The sequence below is a fragment of the Paramormyrops kingsleyae genome, chromosome 2, assembly GCF_048594095.1.
Source record: "Paramormyrops kingsleyae isolate MSU_618 chromosome 2, PKINGS_0.4, whole genome shotgun sequence".
NCBI lineage: Eukaryota > Metazoa > Chordata > Actinopteri > Osteoglossiformes > Mormyridae > Paramormyrops > Paramormyrops kingsleyae.
The window spans coordinates 9,118,203-9,140,191 of record NC_132798.1 but is presented as its reverse complement, the minus strand read 5'-3'; the positions used below and the strand labels follow the sequence as shown (position 1 = coordinate 9,140,191).

Sequence of the window (21,989 nt, the reverse complement as noted above, 5' to 3'; positions counted from 1 at the left end):
ACGAGACAGACCACAGGAAGGCACCTGGCATGTCCTCCTATCTTTGGTCTCTCCGCTTCTTTTTGTGAGCTGACTTGACAGGAGCAGGGGACAGTTCGACAGAGGGGAGAAGAGGCAATCCACAGTCCAAGTGTACCTGCTTCATCATCGCCTCTGCGACTCTCAGCCGGGCCAGGTTCTGCCACACCTCTTCGGCTAAGTGCGGGTTGCTGGATGGGGAGATCTCCTCCAACATGTTTCTCGACTGAGCAGCAAGGGCGCGAGCAACAGGGTCCTCCTGGATTTCAGGCTGTTGGAGCCAGTAAAGTACCTCATACACTAGATCGAGGTATTCCTCCTCAGAAAGATGAGGTGTCTTTGTCCGCAGTCCAGTCATTCTGTCACATAGCGCACAGGCACGGAGCAGGAAAGCAAGCACAGGACTCGAGGAATCAGGCAAACGTGGGGTTTAATCGGGATTAACACACTCAGGAACAAACAATGAAGTGAATGACGTTAATGACTGGACTCACAAGAGGCACACAGACAACGACTTAAATACACCAAAATAATCAACACAACTAGAAACAGCTGAAGACACAGGGATTCCACATGAGGCAAATGAGGGGGCGTGGCACACACGAGGATCGGAACACTCAGGACGTAACACATGGCATGTGGGGTCCATACACATTTTCTAATATGTACATGGCATGTGGGGTAAATAAACACTAATTGCTTATAGATATATTGTATATTTATTTTCTATTATGATTAATTTAAAATACTCTTGCTGTGAATGTACATCCATATTTCATTCACACACCCAGCCTGCCTCACTCGTATCATACTCTTAGTGGCTGTGAAAGAATCTAAATGTAACTGGCTTGTCCTAATACGGCTGTGAAGTTTTATCCATTGAAACGTGCAAATATGCAGATAATTATAAGTGATGCCTATAAGAAGGTTTTAACAATTTGGTTGATTATAGATTGAATTGATATTCAGATTTAGTGCTCATTTTAATCAGATATTAGCTGTTAGATCTGTGCCACTTTGACAACTAAAATGAAATCATCAGCTAAACACGTTTTACAGGGTCGCCAACTCTCACGCATCTGACATGGCCCACACTTCTGTGACTTGCTGATGATGGTGAACCAATGCTGTGGCTTGCAATTTAACAGCTGTGAAAGCAAGCCTGAAGAAATCCACTGGGGGAGAGGTATCTCACAGAACTAGCTGGCTATATTGAGAAATCATAGATACAGGGTCGCCAACTCTCAGGCATCTTTCGTGACACTCCCGCTTTCAGACTCCAACGCTTACGCAAGAAATCTTACGGCAAATCTATATTATTATATCTATATTATTCCATTATAAACCTAAAATTAACTACATCGAAGGCGTTGAAGTAGGCATTGTATCCTTCAACTATCCTGCATACTATACAGCATGTATACATACCATGCCTAATTTTTACACCACTTTTTCCTGTCGTTGTAACGAGGCAGACCTGTGTTGCATCTAAGGCAATATTTGCATTGTGAAAACAAAAAAGTCGCGATGTCCGGCACATGTTAACCCTAACTGGGAGTGGTAGTTTCGTGAAATTGTGGCGCATCTACCTCTCCGTCCCCAGACATACAGAGTGCACACACCTCGAAAAAATACATCTTATGCCTCATGTCTTCAAAGATATATAAGCAGAATATTATATGCGTTAATTTCCCTAAACGATTGTTTAAAATGTCGAACAGTACAGCAGCATAATTTATTTGGCATAGTGTCAGTGATAGGCTACACAAGAATATAACGCGTTCTCATGGGAACATGCTTTTACTTTTGACAATACTGAAAAAAGTATGTTGTTTACCTCACTAATAATGCTTATGGTCACTGCTCTGGGGCAATATAATTTCTCAGTCGGATCTATATCATTATTTAAATAACTGCCTATTCGATATAATAAACTAAACATACAAAATCGGCTACAAAGTATCGATATTCTTATTAATACAAACGCTGCTAGGCAGTCATCTCCATCTTCCTTCGGGCAGCGGAGTAATAAATACGCCACTTTACGGCTGGGCATCAATCCGGACGATCAACTATATACAAGCGATAAAACGTGCGGATTTCTGCCTGTCATTTCAAAGCCGGACGGACAGCGACAAACGCCCGCTCCGATGGCTCAACCAGGCAGCATCACAGCATTAACGGGAAATACTCCCTAAAATTATCCCCATAAAAACCATGCGATAGGTAAACTATCGAGGCGATTTTCTTGCGAGCTGCCGTAGTATCCCCCATACTCACAAAAACTGCAAGGCAAAGTCCACCTCACTTCCTTATTGGAGAATGGTTACGGTATACTGTGCACTCGTCTCTTTAGAAATAATGCGCATTTCTTAGGAAGTTTGACAAGATGTAGTTGTTTTTAAAATGTGTAACAGCATAAGATGGAACAGTATAAGCACCAAGAAAAACGTCACCTTCAAAACTGTGGTTATTTGTTTTGCGCGAATTGAAGGATACGTAATCGTCATTAATTCTTAATACTGCATTCATAACAACAGTTGTATGTTAATAGTGATGAACACAGACATCAGGAAATGGCTTTTAAATTGTAAAACGTCTCCCTACAGCCAATCAGCAAATGACGCACTGGTATAACACTTGAGTAAGCTGTACACTATAGTCCAGACTGAAGAGAAGGCCAACACGGAGATAACATTATGAAACGAGGGGCTGTAATACAGATTAAAACTCGTTTGTTTATGTGTCATTTTAACTTGGGTGTATCCAGTTAAGAAGTTTGTTTGTTCTAGTTAAGATGCGTTGTAATGACGTATAAAACCGACAGCAACAACGATCATTATAATAATGCGCGTATTTTTAAACACGAGAGGATCCAAATGTGGGTGTGATCAGATGCGAAAGCATAGTGGAAAGTAACTGCATTCCGTGTACAGTAATTTTATTACCTCGCCAGCTGAAACCGTGAACATCGTTTACAAGGAATGGCCATCTGTAATTGTTTTGAAATACATGAATGCCCAGATCGGGGCTTCTGATCATAAACTATATCGGATACGAACTGGGACACTTCAAATATTGATTAAGGTAAGGTCAATTCTTCAGCAGTGAGTATATCTGGCTTTTTTGGCAACTACGGACTCAACAGATGCAATTCCGGTCTGTTAGTCTTAATCCGTAACTATCTAGCATCCGTAGCTGTCAAAAATATACCTACTGTACATTACTCTTGAAAAATCTTTTAGATTTTTTTTTAAAGTTAAAACGGCTCTAATACGATGCGATGTTGCTGATGGGTCTGGTCGGTCTTAAGGATGCTGTCTGTTGAGCTGTGGTTTATACGGGTTAACTAAATTCGTGAGATAGCATTATGGAGGTGATGGAAAGTATGTCTTCGAAGTTTGACTGTGGTGTAAAAGGGACATTTCATTGTTTATTTTTCGTTTAATCGAACAAAACGCGTTGAGAAGCTAGACAAGAATGGCGATACCCTTGGGCTCCTTCGAGCGCTGCTTGTAACTGTTCGTTGGCGTCTTGTCCCCAGGGTCTGAATACGCGGGCAGCTTGCTGTCCATGGTACTGATCTAACGCTTTACTAATGCTACGCTGCTGTGTCTGTTGTGAGGATATTTGCGTGTGTATACGCTTACAGGACACAGAGGAGCCACTATCACACACTGTGCAGGAGACCATCCGCACACAATTTCAGAATATTGACGTATAGGTATCCTGCCAAGAAACATACACTACCAGAAAATATGATTACAAATTTCTCTCTAATTATGTAATTTCCTGAAAATGTATTTATACGTGTACATTTAATCTGATGAGTCTCAAACACTGTTTGACAGGGCAGTGCATTTATTTTATAAAATGGCAAAATAGCTCAGCGGTGAAGTAATTTTAGGTTTCCACTGGAAATACCCTAAAGTAACATCTTAGAAAAACTGGACTGAGTGTGGTCTCACCTGGAACGGGAGCGTAATAATGCTGCTGAATATACAGCATTGCTGTTCTTTGGTATGACACAGCTTTGTCATTGTCACCGTTGCAAAAGTCGCCCATTCTTCTATTCTCCGCCTTTCTCACTTTGCCGTCGCCTCAAATCATGTTCGGCCCCCAGTCAGAGAACTCTGTCAGGGTCCCCCACGCCTCTCTGACGTTGGCACCTTTCAGGACACTTTGTGAGACGCGGGCAGGCGACTGATTATCATCAGGGCGCGTCCCGTTGTCCACCCAGGGCCAATCGTATGTGTGAGGGCAATTAAAATAACCTCATTGATATTTGTATGTGAACACTGTAATAACAGGCACAATTGTGCTGAGATATCAATAACAGTGATCAGTGACTGAATCAACAAATTAATGAGTCATCTATAACGTCTCCTGGCATTCATTCCAATTGTACCTACAAGGCAATGAAGACATTACAACTTCTAGCTAGTTAACGTAATTATACATACCTGGTACAAGCTATCAGTTTTAACATATTTGACAACAGAGGGAGTTGCGGCCTAAATGTTAGGGAGGCATGCTTGTGATGGAATGGTTGTTGGTTCGAATCCCTGACCAGCATGGTATCCCTGAGATACCCCAGCAAGGTACCACCCCCAAGCACTGCTCCTCGGTGCTAAATAATAGCTACCCACTGCTATGTAACATATCGATTAAATGCCAAGGACACATTATTGTGCACTGTTGTGTGTCGACAAGTAATTGCACTTACTTCACTTATAACAGACCAAATGAGAAAAAGACTATAGTGCAGACGAAACAGGATGATGAATAATTAGGAGAAATGTTACTATTGTACACATTACAGTACATTACAGTGCAACTGTAGCATAAATGATACAACCAGTGCTGAGTGGAAAACAATTGGAATGGTAGTTTCTTCCCTATATCAGTAATGGTTCCAATTTATGGGTTGATAGTTAACACATGACATAATCCCATATGACATCTTATTAACCTCTTAGATCAGGGTTATTTTAGGATAAACAACATGCCACCACAGCTCTGAAGGACATTCATACATGTTTCTTTCAGATTGATTACGATCATATTTTGTGTGATTTCTGTATATATGTTTGTTCTGAGAAACCTACTGCGTTATGTGTTATTTGCTATGTTATACATACTGAAGCAGATCTGCGAATGTTACACACCTTTCATCCTTAGATATGCCTAGAAGGTTTTGTGGCTTTGGAAACAAATCTGAATTAATTAATTATTGAAGCTGAATGATGGGATAATGTTTCCAGATGCCACAATATCGATTTTATTAATGGGAGAGTAATGATCACTTGATCTGATAGCAGTCTATGTACATCTAAGCACTTTAGTGGCCAGACCGAACCCTCAAAGCACTCATTTCCCAGAACTTTTGGAGCAGAGCCGGAGGGCAGTGCGAATCAGAGGCCTAGGCATCTTCAAGACCTCCTGACCCTCCTACATCCATTCGTTAGTCGGTGTAACTCATGCGTCGGCAAGGAGATGCAGCCGCCTGTTTGCTGGTGGGTGCAAGTGTGGGTGCAGAGGCTGAATTGCATAATGGGGCTGAGATTTAGGCAGCAGGTATCTCTGAGTAGAGATGGGACCGTCACCGGATCAGTCCTGCTGCATCCTCCTTTGCCTTCACCAGCCACCAGACATCGTGGATAAACCCATTAAGCCACCACATTTGAAATACCTCTAAAATTATTTTTAAAACTATAGAGAGGGATAAAGACTTCACATCTCCTCTTAAGTGGTTTTCCTGCAGGGCGCTGTAGAAGAAATGTCACAATAAAAGCACTTGGGCTCTCATGCAACAATGACTTCTGACTTAACCGGTTTTAACAGGATTTTTATTTATTTATTTATTTATTTATTTTTGGCAAAAACCTTTTTTTATTGCTTTTACTTTCACTGAGAGGTTACATAATTGATGCTGCAGGACCCAGGGACCATGTAGCAGAGATGTCCGGAACATCCCTGCCTGCTTTTTTCTCTTAAGCTAATCTTCATTGTCCGTTCTACTCCCTAACCCTTATCTCCTTATAAACCTGCACGGTCCACTGCTGTATTCTCAGCCTAGTAGTTTTGCAAATTCCCTCTCCTCCTTTTCACAACAAATAAAAAACAGCCATATTATACAGTGCGACTTTTTAAAAAAAAAATTATCAACTATATTTTATTTGACCACATGGCAGTGAATCACAATTAGTAACCTGATTTTCAGCTGTCCAGGAAGCTGATGATGTCCCAGAGGGATCACAGTACAAATTACAGTCTCTGGGGATAGCGAGTTAGCAACAGCTAGCTTTTTCACTTCTGGGGCATCGTGAAATATGCTATTGTTTGATATCTGACATGTTCTGCATAATGTAGCTTTGTACAGTACACATGCTGCTTGACAGACATTGCCATCTAATCACAGTGAGTAGTTCCGTTGTGTTTTCAGGCTCGCAGTGAAAGGGTTTCATGTCCAAATAACAGGATCGCAAGACATTTAATCTGAAATGTTTCAGTAAATACACAGCTGTATAAACAATAAAATGTGCCTCCCTTATCTATATGGGTTTGCCTTGGATGCAGGCGTCCACTAAACAAATAACAACGAAAGCTCTGTAGTCTCAACACAGATCCTCATTTGCTTTGTAACACATACAGCTGGAGATGAAAGTGGTCCTTCCTGTTGTCCAGAGCTGACCAATCAAATGGCTGAGCCCAAGAGACCTTTGGACACGTGGAGCCACTGCAACCAGAATTGCTGTTTCTCTACAAACATATTCACTGCATTTCCCAGTGCGCTCTCTCACAGGAGAATTTAGCATTATGTAAATCGTTAATGGTTGAATACCTTGTTCTGATATAATCAGAATTATTGCAGTTTGCACTCTGCCTATACAGTGTAATATGTTTGCTTATTTAGACACTTTTCGTGAAACATCTAGATTTTCATAAGGAAACGAAAATCTCTGCCATGGAAACAGTCTGCTTCCCCTTCGCCTGCTAGTACCATTTCATTCTGCGCAACAGTATTTCTGCTAAAGTGCTGAGCCTATAAAAGGAGAAAGGAGGCTGACACTTTACCTGCGGGGGCACAAGTAACTTGGTAACTCAGTTACTACTCAAATACAAATGAACAAATACAGTAACTGCACGAAGTACATGAACTGTTATGATTTATTAATGAACAAACACGGGATCAGTACATAATTAACATTTAGTTTCTGGTTAACACATTAATGTCATACTGTCCCTTGCCTTATTTTATAATGCGATAAATATATATATATATATATATATATATATATATATATATATATATATATATATATATATATATTTCCCTTTCTTTCTTTCTCCTTGCTTTCCTACTTTGTGTTTATCCACATTCATACGTGTATTAATTCAGACTCCCTTCCGAGCGGGGGCGCTGGACCACGAGTGTTGGGTAGAGCAATTATCTTGAGCAGGAAATGCATCGTGAATAAATTCTGCACGGAAGCGCTCTCGCTTACACGTGTGCGGTATTTCTCTCCCAATTCAGGTTAGTAAATGTCTGAGTTTAATAGTCATATACGCCCAATATCACATGTAAATACCATCCCCAATTATTTATTAATTTGTACCGAGTTGTGGTTTAAAGCCAAGAATATATATTTTTGTTGGGGAAATGCTAAGTTAGCGGTAACAAGCCATCCGTCTCTAGATAGCATGGTTAGCTGGGCGCGGCAGTTTGTTTTAAATACGAAGGACCACGATATAATGCCGCCATTAAATAAATGGGATTATTCATTAATAACATGCAAACTTATATTTGTGTTCTTTTGTATGCCTCATTGGTTGTACTGTCTCTAGTGTGTTTATTTTATCCTTTGTGAATGGGTTAGTGCGAGAGAAACGCAGCCCCATATCTGTCATTCTATGGGAGATATTTTCTGCAAAAAATAAAATAACTTAACCTAAAACGTGAACGACGCTACGAATAAGAAGCTACATGAATCGGAAGCTGCAAAAAAGTAGCCAAGTTAAGCCGCGTGTGACTTTGCCATTAGTTTGGGCGACACGGGTGATCATGTACAAGAAACAACGCCAAAGGAATCCGCAACCGCACGGTGAAAAGGCAGCTGTGATACGTAGCTCCGCCCACTGCCCGCTAAAATTAACATATATTTGCATGTTGTTAACTTGAAAATGAAAAAGACAAAAAGGTTAATAAATTTTATTCTTTAATTTTTCACATCTGACTCATAAATGGGTGGAAAATTAAAATGCAAATGGTGCTATTTCATTTTAATTTTCAGTTTTGCAGGGTTTTGGCACATAGACTTTGAAAACTACATGGCAAAGTGGAGATTGTATTTTCATTTTATCCATTTTATTTTTTGCAGAAAATACCTCATATATATATATATATATATATGAGCTGTTGATTGCACCAGAGGTTATTGTAATCTTTTCCTGAGAATAATTGAAGTTTACATATCAATTACAATATTACACAATCTATTACAGTATTACAATATTTGCATACTGTTGTGCAGATATATTGCATTTTCTTTTTTTTGTATTAAAACTTCTAAGTTTGAGAAGTGATTGAGAAATTGATCATGATTAAATCCTGCAGGCAATTACTGTCGCTTCAACGTGTGCTGTTTTTCTCTCCCAACACAGGACTCTGCTGCCTTATTTTGGTTTTTTTGGAGTACACTCTTTAGCAAGTGTCCTCCACTGCCTTCTGTCTGTTGCGTATATTCACTAATCCTCGCAGAATTGTCGCTATGGCCTCCTTTACCAGAATGGGTAGCGATCAGCCCCAAGGAGCCTCTAGGGAGGACTCGGGGGTTGAACCTCTGGAGTCTGTGTCTGGGCGCATCCAGCCTACTACTTCTCCTGCACGACGTATTCAGTTTGGTCCAGCAGATAACCGTGATTGTTTTCAAGCCGCCTTCGCTTCAGCATGTAGGGGAGAGTGGGGTGAGTTGTGCCAGTTTTTACTTAAAGTGACTTTAAAGCGAGGCCATGACAGTAATACTTCTAACTAAAATATGTACATATATTTCAGGGTGTGGTGCATCCCTGGGAACAATCACTTTGGATCTGAAATACAGTATTTAAGAAATATAGGTTTCTGAAAAAAAAGTGGTCCCAAGGCACAACTTGCCCCCGGTGTGGGGTAAGTTGTGCCTTTGGAGAGAATACATTGGGGTAAATTGTGCCATTGATTATTTAAGTAAAACAGTACACTTTGATCTCAGAAACTGTAATTCTATATAAAAGCTAGACAAATTCAAAACAAAATTGCTCATTTAAGGTTTATTTAAAGTTATTTTACAACATCAAAGGTCAATTTTCTACAAGCCTTTTCCGCCACATGAGCACATGTTCAGAATAAAATGAAATTCAAATGAAGACCAAATTGACTGCAGTTCTCTTCAAGGATCTGACCTACTACATGATATCCCACTTGTTGAAGCTATAGGGGAATATAAATTTCTGCTCCCTTCTGGCTGTACCACCAAGTTTTTGTGGTGTTGGTAGTTTCTTATGCACATCTTCTATGGGAGTCCTTCATCGTTTTCTTTGAAAGTGAAGATGGGCTTTCCATCCACAGACCTCATTACTTCCCCTTCTCCACCTCTTTCACTGCTCTGTCCATGTCGTCTAGAGGAGTGGAAGCCCTGCCTGTCTTCCTTTTATAACTCTGTGGCATGATGGTCTATTTCTATTTTTGGTATAAAATTAAGAATGCCACATAGCTTTAGTGATAAAATGTAAGAATACAATGTACAATTACAATAAAATAATATGTTTAAAATATTCATAAGTTGGCACAACTTAACCCTGGCCCTTTGGCACAAATCACCCCAACACCATCCTTTTGGAAAAAATGCATCATCCAGCAGCTTTCAGCTAACATCATGCTAGCTGGATAGACTCATAGTGTAGCTTACCAAAGCACTAAAACATGTAAAATGTTTTAAAACTTGTGTATAACTGTTCAGACGCAACAATCAAAAACCTTGATCATAGAAATTTTACTTTGTAAATGTGTTTACCTCTCATGCAATTACGCTCTCTTCTTTGCAGGATGAGTTAAATGGCTGACCCTTCAAAAATGTGTTGTCACATGACTAATTTCTTCTATGGTTCCCTAGAAACAAGGGGTGGCACAACTTCCCCCCTGGCACAAATCACCCCACTCTCCCCTATGCTTCCCACGATGCTGCGCACAATCGACATCCCACCATTCACTGCTGAGGCTATGGAGAGTAACCAGGTCGACATCAATGGATTTGTGCTGGCATCATGCCTCTGCTCTCTCCGGGTTCAGCAGCAACATCAACACAGACAACAACTGATAGCCGAGATGTTAACACTGCATTTTCCACAAGGCCGCTCTCTGGCGAAGGACGAGGCCCGCGCTGTCCTCCAAGGTATCTTGAGTGACGTGAGGAACTTGAACAATCAGATCTGGTTTGCAGATACTCTTACAGAGCTTGGGACTCAAGAGGATGGCATGGACCCAAAAGAGCTAGCCGTGCTCCAATACTGGAATAAGTCAGAACGTACATGGGCTGCCAACATCACTCTCGGCCAACAGATGAGTGTGCTGGAGATAATCAGCAAGCACTTGAGTGATCGTGCAAGGGGCAGATGCCTCTGTCCTATATTGATGTGCCTTATGTCCTTTGCTTTACAAGGTATGATTTCCCGACCGAAGTTGCTACGTGTACAGCAGGAGTTGATCCAAATAATGCCAAATGTAGCTGATCAGCTCACACACGATGACATCACTCTTACATGGCGGAACTTCGGGGCACTGCTCAACAACAAAAATGTTGCTTCCACATTCCGTCGATGGTTGAGTTATCTCCCAGTCCCTGCTTTACTACTCAGGGTAGTGATGGCTCGGGCAGCGGGGTCTCGGTTGATTCGTCTAGACGTTGTCGCTCGTGCTATTCATGAGCATCCCACCTTCCCATGGCACATAGCCATGCGCCTGTACCCGGATGAGTGGGCGAATGCGGTCAGTGCCCTTCGCCATGTAGGAGACAATCCCTATTACGGATATCGAGGGATCGAGTATGTTCGCTCAATCAGGTATAAGTCTGTTTCTTGGTTTTGTAGCCGTGTCCTCCTCATCGGTGGTGATAAAACCCTAGGCACATATGCAGGATTTGTAGTAGATCGGCTCCAAAAGGATGAGGTTGTAGAGAACATCATTCAGAGCTACTTCCAAGGAGCTGACTTGGATACAGACCCGTCACCTGAAGAGTACGCAAGTTACCGCACGTTGTTGGAGTTAGTGCGTATCCATCCTGCCAACACCGGACTCTTCATGAACATGGAGGGTCATGCTGATCCAAAAACCTCTGGGAGCGGAGGTGATCCAACAGGCCCAGATGACAGTGGGTCTTACGGGAGCGCTCGAGGAGAAGCTGCACCAACATCTTATAATGACCTTGACCTAGGACGTCTGAAAGTGGATGATGATGATGAGTCTGACTCAACTCCAGATGCAAGCGTCTCAACTCCTTAGTCGGACAGTCACGTAATTTCTTTGCACCTTTTGTGCTAAGTTTGTATTCGATGTGTTCATTTTATTACCTACTTTGTGTAGGTAATACATACATGGGAGTGTTCCACCAGGTGTGGTTCCTTTTTCAGTGTGTGTTGAGTGTGTTCTCAGTTTTATAATACATATGGAGACAAACCAGTTCAGTTCATATAAAGTTACATAGTCTTCACCCATTGTTGTAAAAAAATAAAAAGTAAAGAAAAAAAAAATAAGGTGAAAGAGTCATCATTATATATATACACTCACCTAAAGGATTATTAGGAACACCATACTAATACGGTGTTTGACCCCCTTTCGCCTTCAGAACTGCCTTAATTCTACGTGGCATTGATTCAACAAGGTGCTGAAAGCATTCTTTAGAAATGTTGGCCCATATTGATAGGATAGCATCTAGCAGTTGATAGAGATTTGTGGGATGCACATCCAGGGCACGAAGCTCCCGTTCTACCACATCCCAAAGATGCTCTATTGGGTTGAGATCTGGTGACTGTGGGGGCCATTTTAGTACAGTGAACTCATTGTCATGTTCAAGAAACCAATTTGAAATGATTCGAGCTTTGTGACATGGTGCATTATCCTGCTGGAAGTAGCCATCAGAGGATGGGTACATGGTGGTCATAAAGGGATGGACATGGTCAGAAACAATGCTCAGGTAGGCCATGGCATTTAAACGATGCCCAATTGGCACTAAGGGGCCTAAAGTGTGCCAAGAAAACATCCCCCACACCATTACACCACCACCACCAGCCTGCACAGTGGTAACAAGGCATGATGGATCCATGTTCTCATTCTGTTTACGCCAAATTCTGACTCTACCATTTGAATGTCTCAACAGAAATCGAGACTCATCAGACCAGGCAACATTTTTTCAGTCTTCAACTGTCCAATTTTGGTGAGCTCGTGCAAATTGTAGCCTCTTTTTCCTATTTGTAGTGGAGATGAGTGGTACCCAGTGGGGTCTTCTGCTGTTGTAGCCCATCCGCCTCAAGGTTGTGCGTGTTGTGGCTTCACAAATGCTTTGCTGCATACCTCGGTTGTAACGAGTGGTTATTTCAGTCAAAGGTGCTCTTCTATCAGCTTGAATCAGTCGGCCCATTCTCCTCTGACCTCTAGCATCAACAAGGCATTTTCGCCCACAGGACTGCCGCATACTGGATGTTTTTCCCTTTGCACACCATTCTTTGTAAACCCTAGAAATGGTTGTGCGTGAAAATCCCAATAACTGAGCAGATTGTGAAATACTCAGACCGGCCCGTCTGGCACCAACAACCATGCCACGCTCAAAATTGCTTAAATCACCTACCTTTCCCATTCTGACATTCAGTTTTGAGTTCAGGAGATTGTCTTGACCAGGACCACACCCCTAAATGCATTGAAGCAACTGCCATGTGATTGGTTGATTAGATAATTGCATTAATGAGAAATTGAACAGGTGTTCCTAATAAACCTTTAGGTGAGTGTATATTATATTATTCACAAAGGATAAAATAAACATACACTAGAGACAGTACAACCAATGAGGCATACAAAAGAACACAAATATAAGTTTGCATGTTATTAATGAATAATCCCATTTATTTAATGGCGGCATTATATCGTGGTCCTTCGTATTTAAAACAAACTCCCGCGCCCAGCTAACCATGCTATCTAGAGACGGATGGCTTGTTACCGCTAACTAGCGCTTAGCATTTCCCCAACAAAAATATATATTCTTGGCTTTAAACCACAACTCGGTACAAATTAATAAAGCGAAATAAATGGGGATGGTATTTACATGTGATATTGGGCGTATATGACTATTAAACTCAGACATTTACTAACCTGAATTGTGAGAGAAATACCGCACACGTGTAAGCGAGAGCGCTTCCGTGCAGAATTTATTCACGATGCATTTCCTGCTCAAGATAATTGCTCTACCCAACACTCGTGGTCCAGCGCCCCCGCTCGGAAGGGAGTCTGAATTAATACACGTATGAATGTGGATAAACACAAAGTAGCAAAGCAAGGAGAAAGAAAGAAAGAAAAAAAAAAAAATATATATATATATATATATACATACATACATATACACCTATTTTGAGGTGACTGATATTCATCCTGTTACGCTGGCATAGATGTCCTATTCTTGCAGCACTGGTTCGATTCCCAGGTGCCTCCTGCTGTTTAAAGGGTCAGTGTGTGGTTCAGCGGCTTAAGCATGTGTGCTAGTGGTTAGTGGTTTGAATTCTGTGCTCAATGGAATAGTTACATGGCCATTAGGCCCTTAGCACAGAAATCCTCCAGGGGAGATGGATTAAAGGCTGACCCTGTGCTCTGACCCAATCTTCACTCTCATATGTCCGTCTCAAAGGAGAACAAGATGGGATATGTGAAAATGCTCTTCCAAGAAGAATTTGTACAAATGGCAAAGCCTCATTTCAAGGCAATGGTGTGAGACAACACTGATCAGTTTGCTGTGGATGTTGACCTGTGTTTGTGTATGTTTGGTCCTGTGGTTAGTTTCAACTGATTTTATAACAGGTCTCATGTGATTGGCTAGGAATACTGAAGATTGAAATTTAACGATGGGGAAGGTAGAACTGGGATGTCTAGGCCAGGGGTATGGCGAGCTTACAGTCTCAGCCTGAGTGGGTGGGTGCCGTTTGAGGAAACCCAAAGGATTGGGAACGTTTATGTCAAAGTTCCAAAGGCAGTATTATACAGAACTGACCAGGAGCAACCTGTATCTCATTATCCAGTTATGTTTCGGTCGATTTGGACCTTTTAAATAAAAAAGGTATCTTTCTACCTGCCCTGATGTCTAATGGATTTCTACTCCAGGCCTTAATCATTATGTATGACTCAGTCTAGGTTTTCTCAGTAAGTTCAGGCTCCGTGGCCATTGTTTGTTTAAGCATCTCTCTTTCCAGACTGAATCAGTATGCATAGTTTAATCATGCCTCATCGATCTGCTAGAATAGCAGGGGCAGAACAGTTTTACCATAACACGTGTCTCCACATTATTTTTCAGTCTCTGGGTCTCCTATGACCCCCTACGATCTCCTGCGAAAAAGGCGTAGGAGATCGCCCACGCGTTCATCTAAGCAGATGGACCGCCCAGGCATCATCTAAAATGTCATTGCAAGATTTCTCACTCCTGCTCTTCAGTTCAAGTTTAAACTGCTGCTTATTGACCAGGTATATTAGTGGTTCTCAACCTATCTTGCACCACGACCCAATGTTTACCATGCCGGCTCAGTCACAACCCTATATGAGGTTTAAATTAACGCTACGATCAAGCACGCAGTCACTCTGCAATATACAACAATCAATTCCTATTGCACAAATCTGATTGGATGTGCCAATAAATTTTAAATTAAGCATCTCTGGGTTGGCTTCTTGGATTGGTAGAGTGTTAGCTAGTTTTTGCTAAGCATTTTCAGACCCAAGACTTGTTCATAGGTTAATTCTAGGATTGGGGCTGGGAAATCTGATTGTGGATCAGCATAGGAGCTTGGTGGTTTTAAAATGCTTACATGTCCAGCTCTGCCTTGCGACCCTCTCAGAACTCGCCGTGGCCCAAATTTGGGTTGCAACCTATGGGTTGAGAATCACTGAGTTAGACCACGTGTTGGTTCCTCTGACACTGAAAGTTTTGCCTCACACAGCAGCTGTGTTGCTGATAATGCAGACACACCCACAAGACTTTTTTGCTCATTGTCTTATTCTTCTTATTCTACCTAGTAGAATTATTACCGATTGTAGCTCATAGATTCTTCAGAGCGTGAGTTGCTGGAGAGTGAGTGTGATTTAAGAGGTTTGCTAATCCTTACTAGCCTTATTAGCTTAATTATGTCAACAAATACACTGCTGCTCTAAAATAACCAAATAGACCATATTAAGAAACTAAATGAAAAAGTAAGAAAAGCAGACGTATAAATTATTTTGAGGCGCGTGTGTATTGGGAGAGCCAGCTCGATGCAGTATGCTCTTAAAAATAACGATCAGGAGAGAGAACAGGAATGTGTCTCCAGAACGTCGTCTGAGTCAGATTCCCAGAATGAACGGCTCATCACCATTCATCACCAGATACATGTGATCAAATTAAAATGACCAAATAAAACTTGGAACATAATCTATTAGTCAAGCAGCACATGTCTAGTCTCACCACAGCCTTACAAACCTTGGTGTCATGTTAACTGCCCAGGGAATCCTGCATCCACCCATCCTGCACCATTTTCTCATAATGTCAAAATGATCAACAACCTTGGTCCCATTAGCCAAACCAGGCTATTGTCATGTCTTGACCTGGCCACTAGAGGGAGGCTTGAGGCAACATCAGACATGGCTTCCTGCCTATTGGCAAATTGCATAGTCACTGGTTAGTAGCTGCACCTGTAGCTGGAGGTACTATTTTAGTCTAATTTTGAGTGGGATATGTTGTTCACTTGTACGGTTACTTGTCTGTGGGTTCTGTGAGCACGTGGGATTCTGTGTCTGAGGATCTCTGGAGTTTGGATGGTTTTCCCTTTACTGTTGTGTTTTTTGTTTTTTGTTTTTTAAGTCATTGCAGTGGTCTTTGGATAAACTTTGTAAATTGACCCCTGCCTCTTTAGTTTTATTTTAGACTGAGTTCGTAGCTAATCTGGCAGGAAGCAGACCTTCCATGAGGAAGAGCTCATGAAAGAACAACTACAGGCAGCAAGCATATCTATACATATAACTACAGCTGAACTTGCTGCATCCTAAAAAAAAGACAAAATGAGTAAAATAAAAGCCTAAAAAAAAGAACATTTCATTTTAGAATGTTTAGTTTCTTCACATGGTTTGTTTAATCATCCATTCTCAATTAATTCAGAGTGAAACACACTGTTCTATATCAGTGGTCTACATCTTACATTTCTTACATTTGTGTCCGGCATAACATCGAAAGATACTTAAATATTAATTTGTGTGTGGTTTAGAGATACTCTAATGGTTGGGGCTTTCACTGATCTTCATTGAAGAAAATCGGTTTAAGGTTAATTCTATGCTAGCTCTTTGAGATTTACCTGCGGCTTCATGTTACTTGTTTCTTGTCAGGACTTTGCATAAAAACCAATTTGTTTGGGGTTTGAGTCCTCAGTGGTTTCTTTTACTGGAAACGTAGTGTAGCCTGCATTTACTCAAAAGCTGCTTCCGTTACCAAGTCTTATAGGTCTCCCTTCCGCTTCCACACTGTTACAGGCCTTATTTTATCCCAATAGCCTAAACAGAGATTCTCATTTTGAGTGCTGCTGCTGGGTCCTCAAGTAGGTGGCCATAAATACGCCTGTCTTTTTGATTGATGAATAAAGTAACACTGCTCATTACAGCAGCACACTTATGGGAATAAGGTAATCGGGATACCCGGCTTCTGACTGCTGTTAGCTTGGCTAAGACTGATGATCAGCCTGTTCGCGATAAATGTTTGTTTTTATTACTACATGCATTTTTTTGTGTTTTTCTTAAATGTTGGCAGCCATCTCCAGTAATATTTTTTGATTCTTCATGAAGGCATGGATATTTTATTTATATGTTGGGCAAATGTTTTGAAACGGGACAAACACGATGTAATTCCCCTCTTGTTTCCTGTTGCTTCTCGCCGTCAGGGTTTAATGGAGCGGCTTTCGAATGACAGCTGGGACAGTGGTCATCACAGGTGGAATTTTAGCTACAGTCATCTTACTGTGCATCGTCGTAGTGCTCTGCTACTGTCGCCTGCAGGTACGGTGCACCAAACACCCCGAGGAAATGCACAACAAAAGCCCTGGGTTTATCTGATTGGGAAGCAGACACTGGAAAATTGTTCACTTCAGTGCTTCAAAATACAGTGCTGCGAAACAAAATCCCAGATCTCATTTTGCTGAAGTGTTTCTCCAGTGGGCGGATTTGATTGAAGACTCCTGCTTAAATGTTTTGTAATCCTATGCTGGTTGGGTAATGATCAGACTCAAATTGTGAGTAGCAATGAGAATAATAGGCAGAAAAAAACTGCTCCTTTTCCTTATTAGCGAAACAGTAAGTACAAAAAGGGGACGGCGTCTTCTCAGCCTGACCCCCGAGGAGCTGCAGAGTGTAGCCAAATTGTAATTAACTGTTTCTTCTCATTTGCATGCACTTTCTTGGACACCGTTACCAGTATTACTGTTGTAAGCGGGAGGAGTTGGAGTCAGACTCAGAGTCGGACTCAGAGGAAGAGGAGCTGCACGAGGAAGCCATCTTCGGCATGACCCCCCACCTGCCACTCGATGCCGTGGCGGCTTGCACAGCCAACGGGCCTTGCGTCTACCCATCAGAGATGCCCCCCAGACTGGCGCGGTCCCACACTTTCTGCCCATCCTGTGCCCACCACGAGCTGCCCTTCCTGATGCCACGCCCGCATGGGCTTTACAATGGCGCAGAGTGGGCTGGCCATAGGACTGTGTCGCGCTGGGGTCCCAGGATGGCCCCGGACAAGCTGCAGCTGACCCGCTCCATGACCATGAAGGAGATGTTTACATATGGACACAGCATCAGTACCGACGTCTAGTGCTCTTTCCGCACTGATCCCCCTCAAAACCACAGTCCAAACATCTTCACATGTCATCCTGCCCCCTGAATATACCCAAAAAAACGTCGAGCAGATGTTTTTGTAAGTGGGCCTACTTACACTCACTCACTAGCTGAAGTTTTTCTAGGAATCTGTCTCTGGAGGTCGAGGCGAAACTCTGGCAACATTGCAGTTCTGATCTGTCTTTCTAGTCTAGTATTTCCTCAAATTTTTCAGATGTTTGGGTTCCTATCTTCATTCCGTGCTGCTAATGGCCTTAGGGGAAATGGACGAAGGATTAAAACGTGTCGAACCCCTGCTCCCTATTCCTGACTCCTGTAGCTCTCTGTAGCCTTTGGCTGACGGTGCTGCATCCAGCGTTATGCATTGCTGACCAGCGGAACAGAATTCTGTTTGCCTGGTGCACAATTACTGCACATTGGGGGCAACGTCTTTGATTGTATGTTTGTAATGTAAATATTTATACTTCCTGTAACATAATGTATAAACGGATGGACTACGCACGATCCTGAGTTGTCATATACTGGTGGGCGTGTCGTGTGAAAATGTACTCTGAAATTTGGTGGAAGCGGGATCAAGTAAGCACACCGAGTGTGGGGCGTAACGCTTGGGCGACACACCCCCTCGATGACCTGCAAGAGTGGACAGTACCAAACGAGAACTGTAAACATCACTGATAATTCAGACAGAAGGGAAAAAAATCCTATACTTTTGATGAATTACATTAAGAAAACCTAAATCAGTTATGAGCTATTTTAGGCACAATAAAAATGGTATTTTTTACATTTAGCTAAATTGTGTATTTTTTTACTTTCATTTAATAAGATTCAGTTATAAGTGACAGTTAAGCTCTTCGCAGTGCCATGATCATTTTATCATCATTTGGTTCGGTGGACTGCGATCTTTCTTCGTGATTGTTCTGTGTTCGCAAAGCATCATGGGACTGGAAACGGTTGCTGCACCCTGCGCTTAGCAGCGTAGGACTAGGTCCCTGGCCAGTTTAATCTACTTTAGCCAGTTTTTTTGCCGGAACTGGGTGGAAGCGTGCTGTACGCCTGCAGGATCATGCCATTCTTTGCCAGCCTCAAAATTCGATTTGCCTTATTTTTCACAGTGAAGAGTTGGAGAGGCTGACAGGCGGAAACTTTGGAAACGGATTTTGGTGAGGATGTCAGGAAGAGCCGCAGCTTCTTCCTGAGGACTGAATGCTTGATATTTTTTCCCGCCATCTTTTTATTGCTTTTACTTAAAATTTTGATTGTTATTTCACCCTGAACTGGTGAAATTCTGCACGGCATGAACACTGTAATGCCAAAGCTAGTATTCTTCACTGCTTGTTTTTAAATGCTGTCCTGCCGTACTTGCCACATGTCTGAGTGTAGCTCATAGCAGTACTTAGTGGCTGCTTAGGGGCTCGTGACCACTAGAGGGCCCCATGTCATCATCATTTGGAAGTCTAAAGTACTGGTTTTGAATTTGGTTTTCATGATATTATGACAGTGGCCTGTATTTTGGTCAACATAGTGCAAGACGTGTGAGAGGTGTACCACACAGGGCTACTGAGTATACTGTACTGTATGTGAAAAAGGCGGAGAACATGTGTATCAAAGCTTGTTTCACCTGATCCCAGCAAATATTTGCTGACAATTCATTTGACATATTAAACCTCAAGTCAGGCTCACATTTGCTAATTAGTCAATGACACCATAGTCATTTCTGTGCATGCAAAAATAAGACCTTCGTTTGCCAGATGCCATCTCTGAGAACTTTGGTGTGGCACCATATCTCAGCTAGATGTGCAGGGTGGATGATAACTAGCTGGAAAAGTTGGCATTTTGCTTCTGTTGTCCTACTAATCAGAACAGATGGTCAAAATCATCCTGTGACAAAAAGCGTTCAGGTGGGTGAACTTCCATCCTGAAAACACATCCTGCTCAAATAGCCAAGCTATGAAAAAGGGCACATTTGTAAATATCTGTGTTACTGTAACACACCATTTATTAGCCTAAATGTAACCACTTTAATTGTGTGCATCTTCATCATGCTCATTACTGCTGTGATTTTAGGGGAAAAAAGGAGAAACCTTATGTGACTAAACAGGAGGTGTCTGATCAACTCTATGTTCTTCATTAATCTTGAAATGTTCTGTATATTATACAGATCTTTACACATCCTTACTGAATCGATATGAAATATGTAATACTTATTTGGTATTAAACATTGCAGTTTGATCATCTTTAAGAGCCTTACTAGACGATGCTATTTTATGCCTTGCTCTGGAAAATAAAATGAGTCAGATTGTCAGATATCAGGCTGTGTGTTTCATTAGAAGGACACCAGTGGACAGCAAAACAAGAGTTTCCGAAGTAACTTTAAAACTTATTTTAATGTGTGTGGGTGTGTGTATTTTATGGTTTTGTTAAATATGTAGTATTCTTGTGTGCCAAGCCTATAGAAGAGGTGTCCCCACTTTTTTCCCTTAGGAACAAATTCCGAATTCTATCAGCAACACAACAAAGATCCACTGACAATGGGGGGGGGGGGGGGCTTCACTTATTCTGTCTCCTCATCAAACAGGTCATAGGTCAGCCTGCTGTACTCTGAGGGCAGAGCTGAGGTGGGAGCGTTGACAGTGTGTCGAGCTGTCCCTCACTCTGTGAACCGTTCACACACACACACACACACACACACACACCTTTGTTTTGCTGATCAGATAGGTATTATTATTTATACTGTATGTGCAGCTTGTTATCTGAATTTTTATTCTGGATGGTGTTGTGTCTGCAGTCTCCGGGATATTTACTAATACTGTCATCATTGTGAGGCCCGGCCCACGGCATAAACGAACTGAGTGGCCTAGAAAGCCAAAAGAGGGGCCCTCATCTGATCAGTCTGGGAATGGAAAGAATGGGAAGGAAAACAATGGCAACCGGGCTAATCAAATTTTGCTTAGGGCTCAGAAAAAGGGTGGGGCTGGCCCTGTCTATTGTGCAATGTGTTTTCAGCTGGTCAGTGTCCATGCAGCGGGGAAAGTGTGAGTGTGTCTCTAGCATGGCTGGAAGCACACGAGGGGCTGATGAACGTGATGTGTCGGATAAAGCATGTCACCTTCCGCTGAGCTGGGATTCACATGGCATTGCTCTGACACAGCTGTCTGCCTGGGATTAAACAATTACATTTAATTATTCCAATTAAGGACAGCATTACGCCTCTCAGTCATCATCGCTTAGAGCTTTTCCTCTAAAATTAGAATTATAAATTCTGTAACAAATCTTTAAATAAAAGCAAAACATTTGCAATCAAAATACTAAATGAAAGTGATAACAAGAACATGCATATGAAAATATAGTCTTCTGGTAGCGATAGATACATGATTTTACAGTATTTATAGTAAAGTACAAATGGATACATTGTGCATTTTGATTGATAATAAAATAGCTTGTTGAAGGCCTGAAGAAAGCATTTTACAATGGAAAACAGGGTTCTAAGATAGGGTGAGGTAAAGGTTCCTGCAACCTGGCCACAGCTTCCGTGACAAATGCATCTGGATGTTAAAGGCTTGGGTTAGACGTCTCGTGATGATGTAACCGACCATCGGGATGCCACACCAAAATGCTGAAAGCAACACACTGTTACATAATCCCCATTTATTGCTTAGTTTTTTTTTAGTGATTCCTTTGGGCTTTGTGTTATTATGCATGATTGCCATAGATATGCAATGGCATTGCTTTCTCCTGGGAAGGGGGGGTGGTATGTGTAGTTATTATTATTGAAATTACTCTACACCCCCCTCTGCATAAGTGCCAGACCCTGATGCACTGTCTATTGCAAGCATTTTTTTTTTTTTGC

General features: G+C 41.8%; 2 protein-coding genes across 7 annotated transcripts; both read left to right on the top strand.

Annotated features, from left to right (window-relative positions):
• Positions 1-2,154: 2,154 nt before the first annotated feature.
• Positions 2,155-20,394, top strand: LOC111838379 (protein FAM163B). 6 transcript variants are annotated; one of them, XM_023801328.2, is made up of 5 exons: positions 13,696-13,760; positions 13,941-14,018; positions 14,601-14,767; positions 17,200-17,314; positions 17,730-20,394. In XM_023801328.2, the coding sequence occupies exons 4-5, from the start codon at positions 17,222-17,224 to the stop codon at positions 18,117-18,119; spliced, it is 483 nt and encodes a 160-aa protein (XP_023657096.1). In that variant the 5' UTR covers positions 13,696-13,760; positions 13,941-14,018; positions 14,601-14,767; positions 17,200-17,221; the 3' UTR covers positions 18,120-20,394. The 6 variants fall into 6 exon arrangements, with proteins under 6 accessions (XP_023657068.1, XP_023657086.1, XP_023657105.1 ...); XM_023801318.2 differs by lacking the exon at positions 13,941-14,018 and having other exon boundaries at positions 13,676-13,760; XM_023801309.2 differs by having other exon boundaries at positions 13,682-14,018.
• LOC140577541 (uncharacterized) lies at positions 7,495-11,793 on the top strand. Its single transcript, XM_023801282.2, has 3 exons — positions 7,495-7,555; positions 8,683-8,985; positions 10,167-11,793. Exons 2-3 carry the CDS (start codon positions 8,790-8,792, stop codon positions 11,549-11,551), a joined length of 1,581 nt encoding a protein of 526 aa, XP_023657050.2. The 5' UTR covers positions 7,495-7,555; positions 8,683-8,789; the 3' UTR covers positions 11,552-11,793.
• Positions 20,395-21,989: the final 1,595 nt, after the last annotated feature.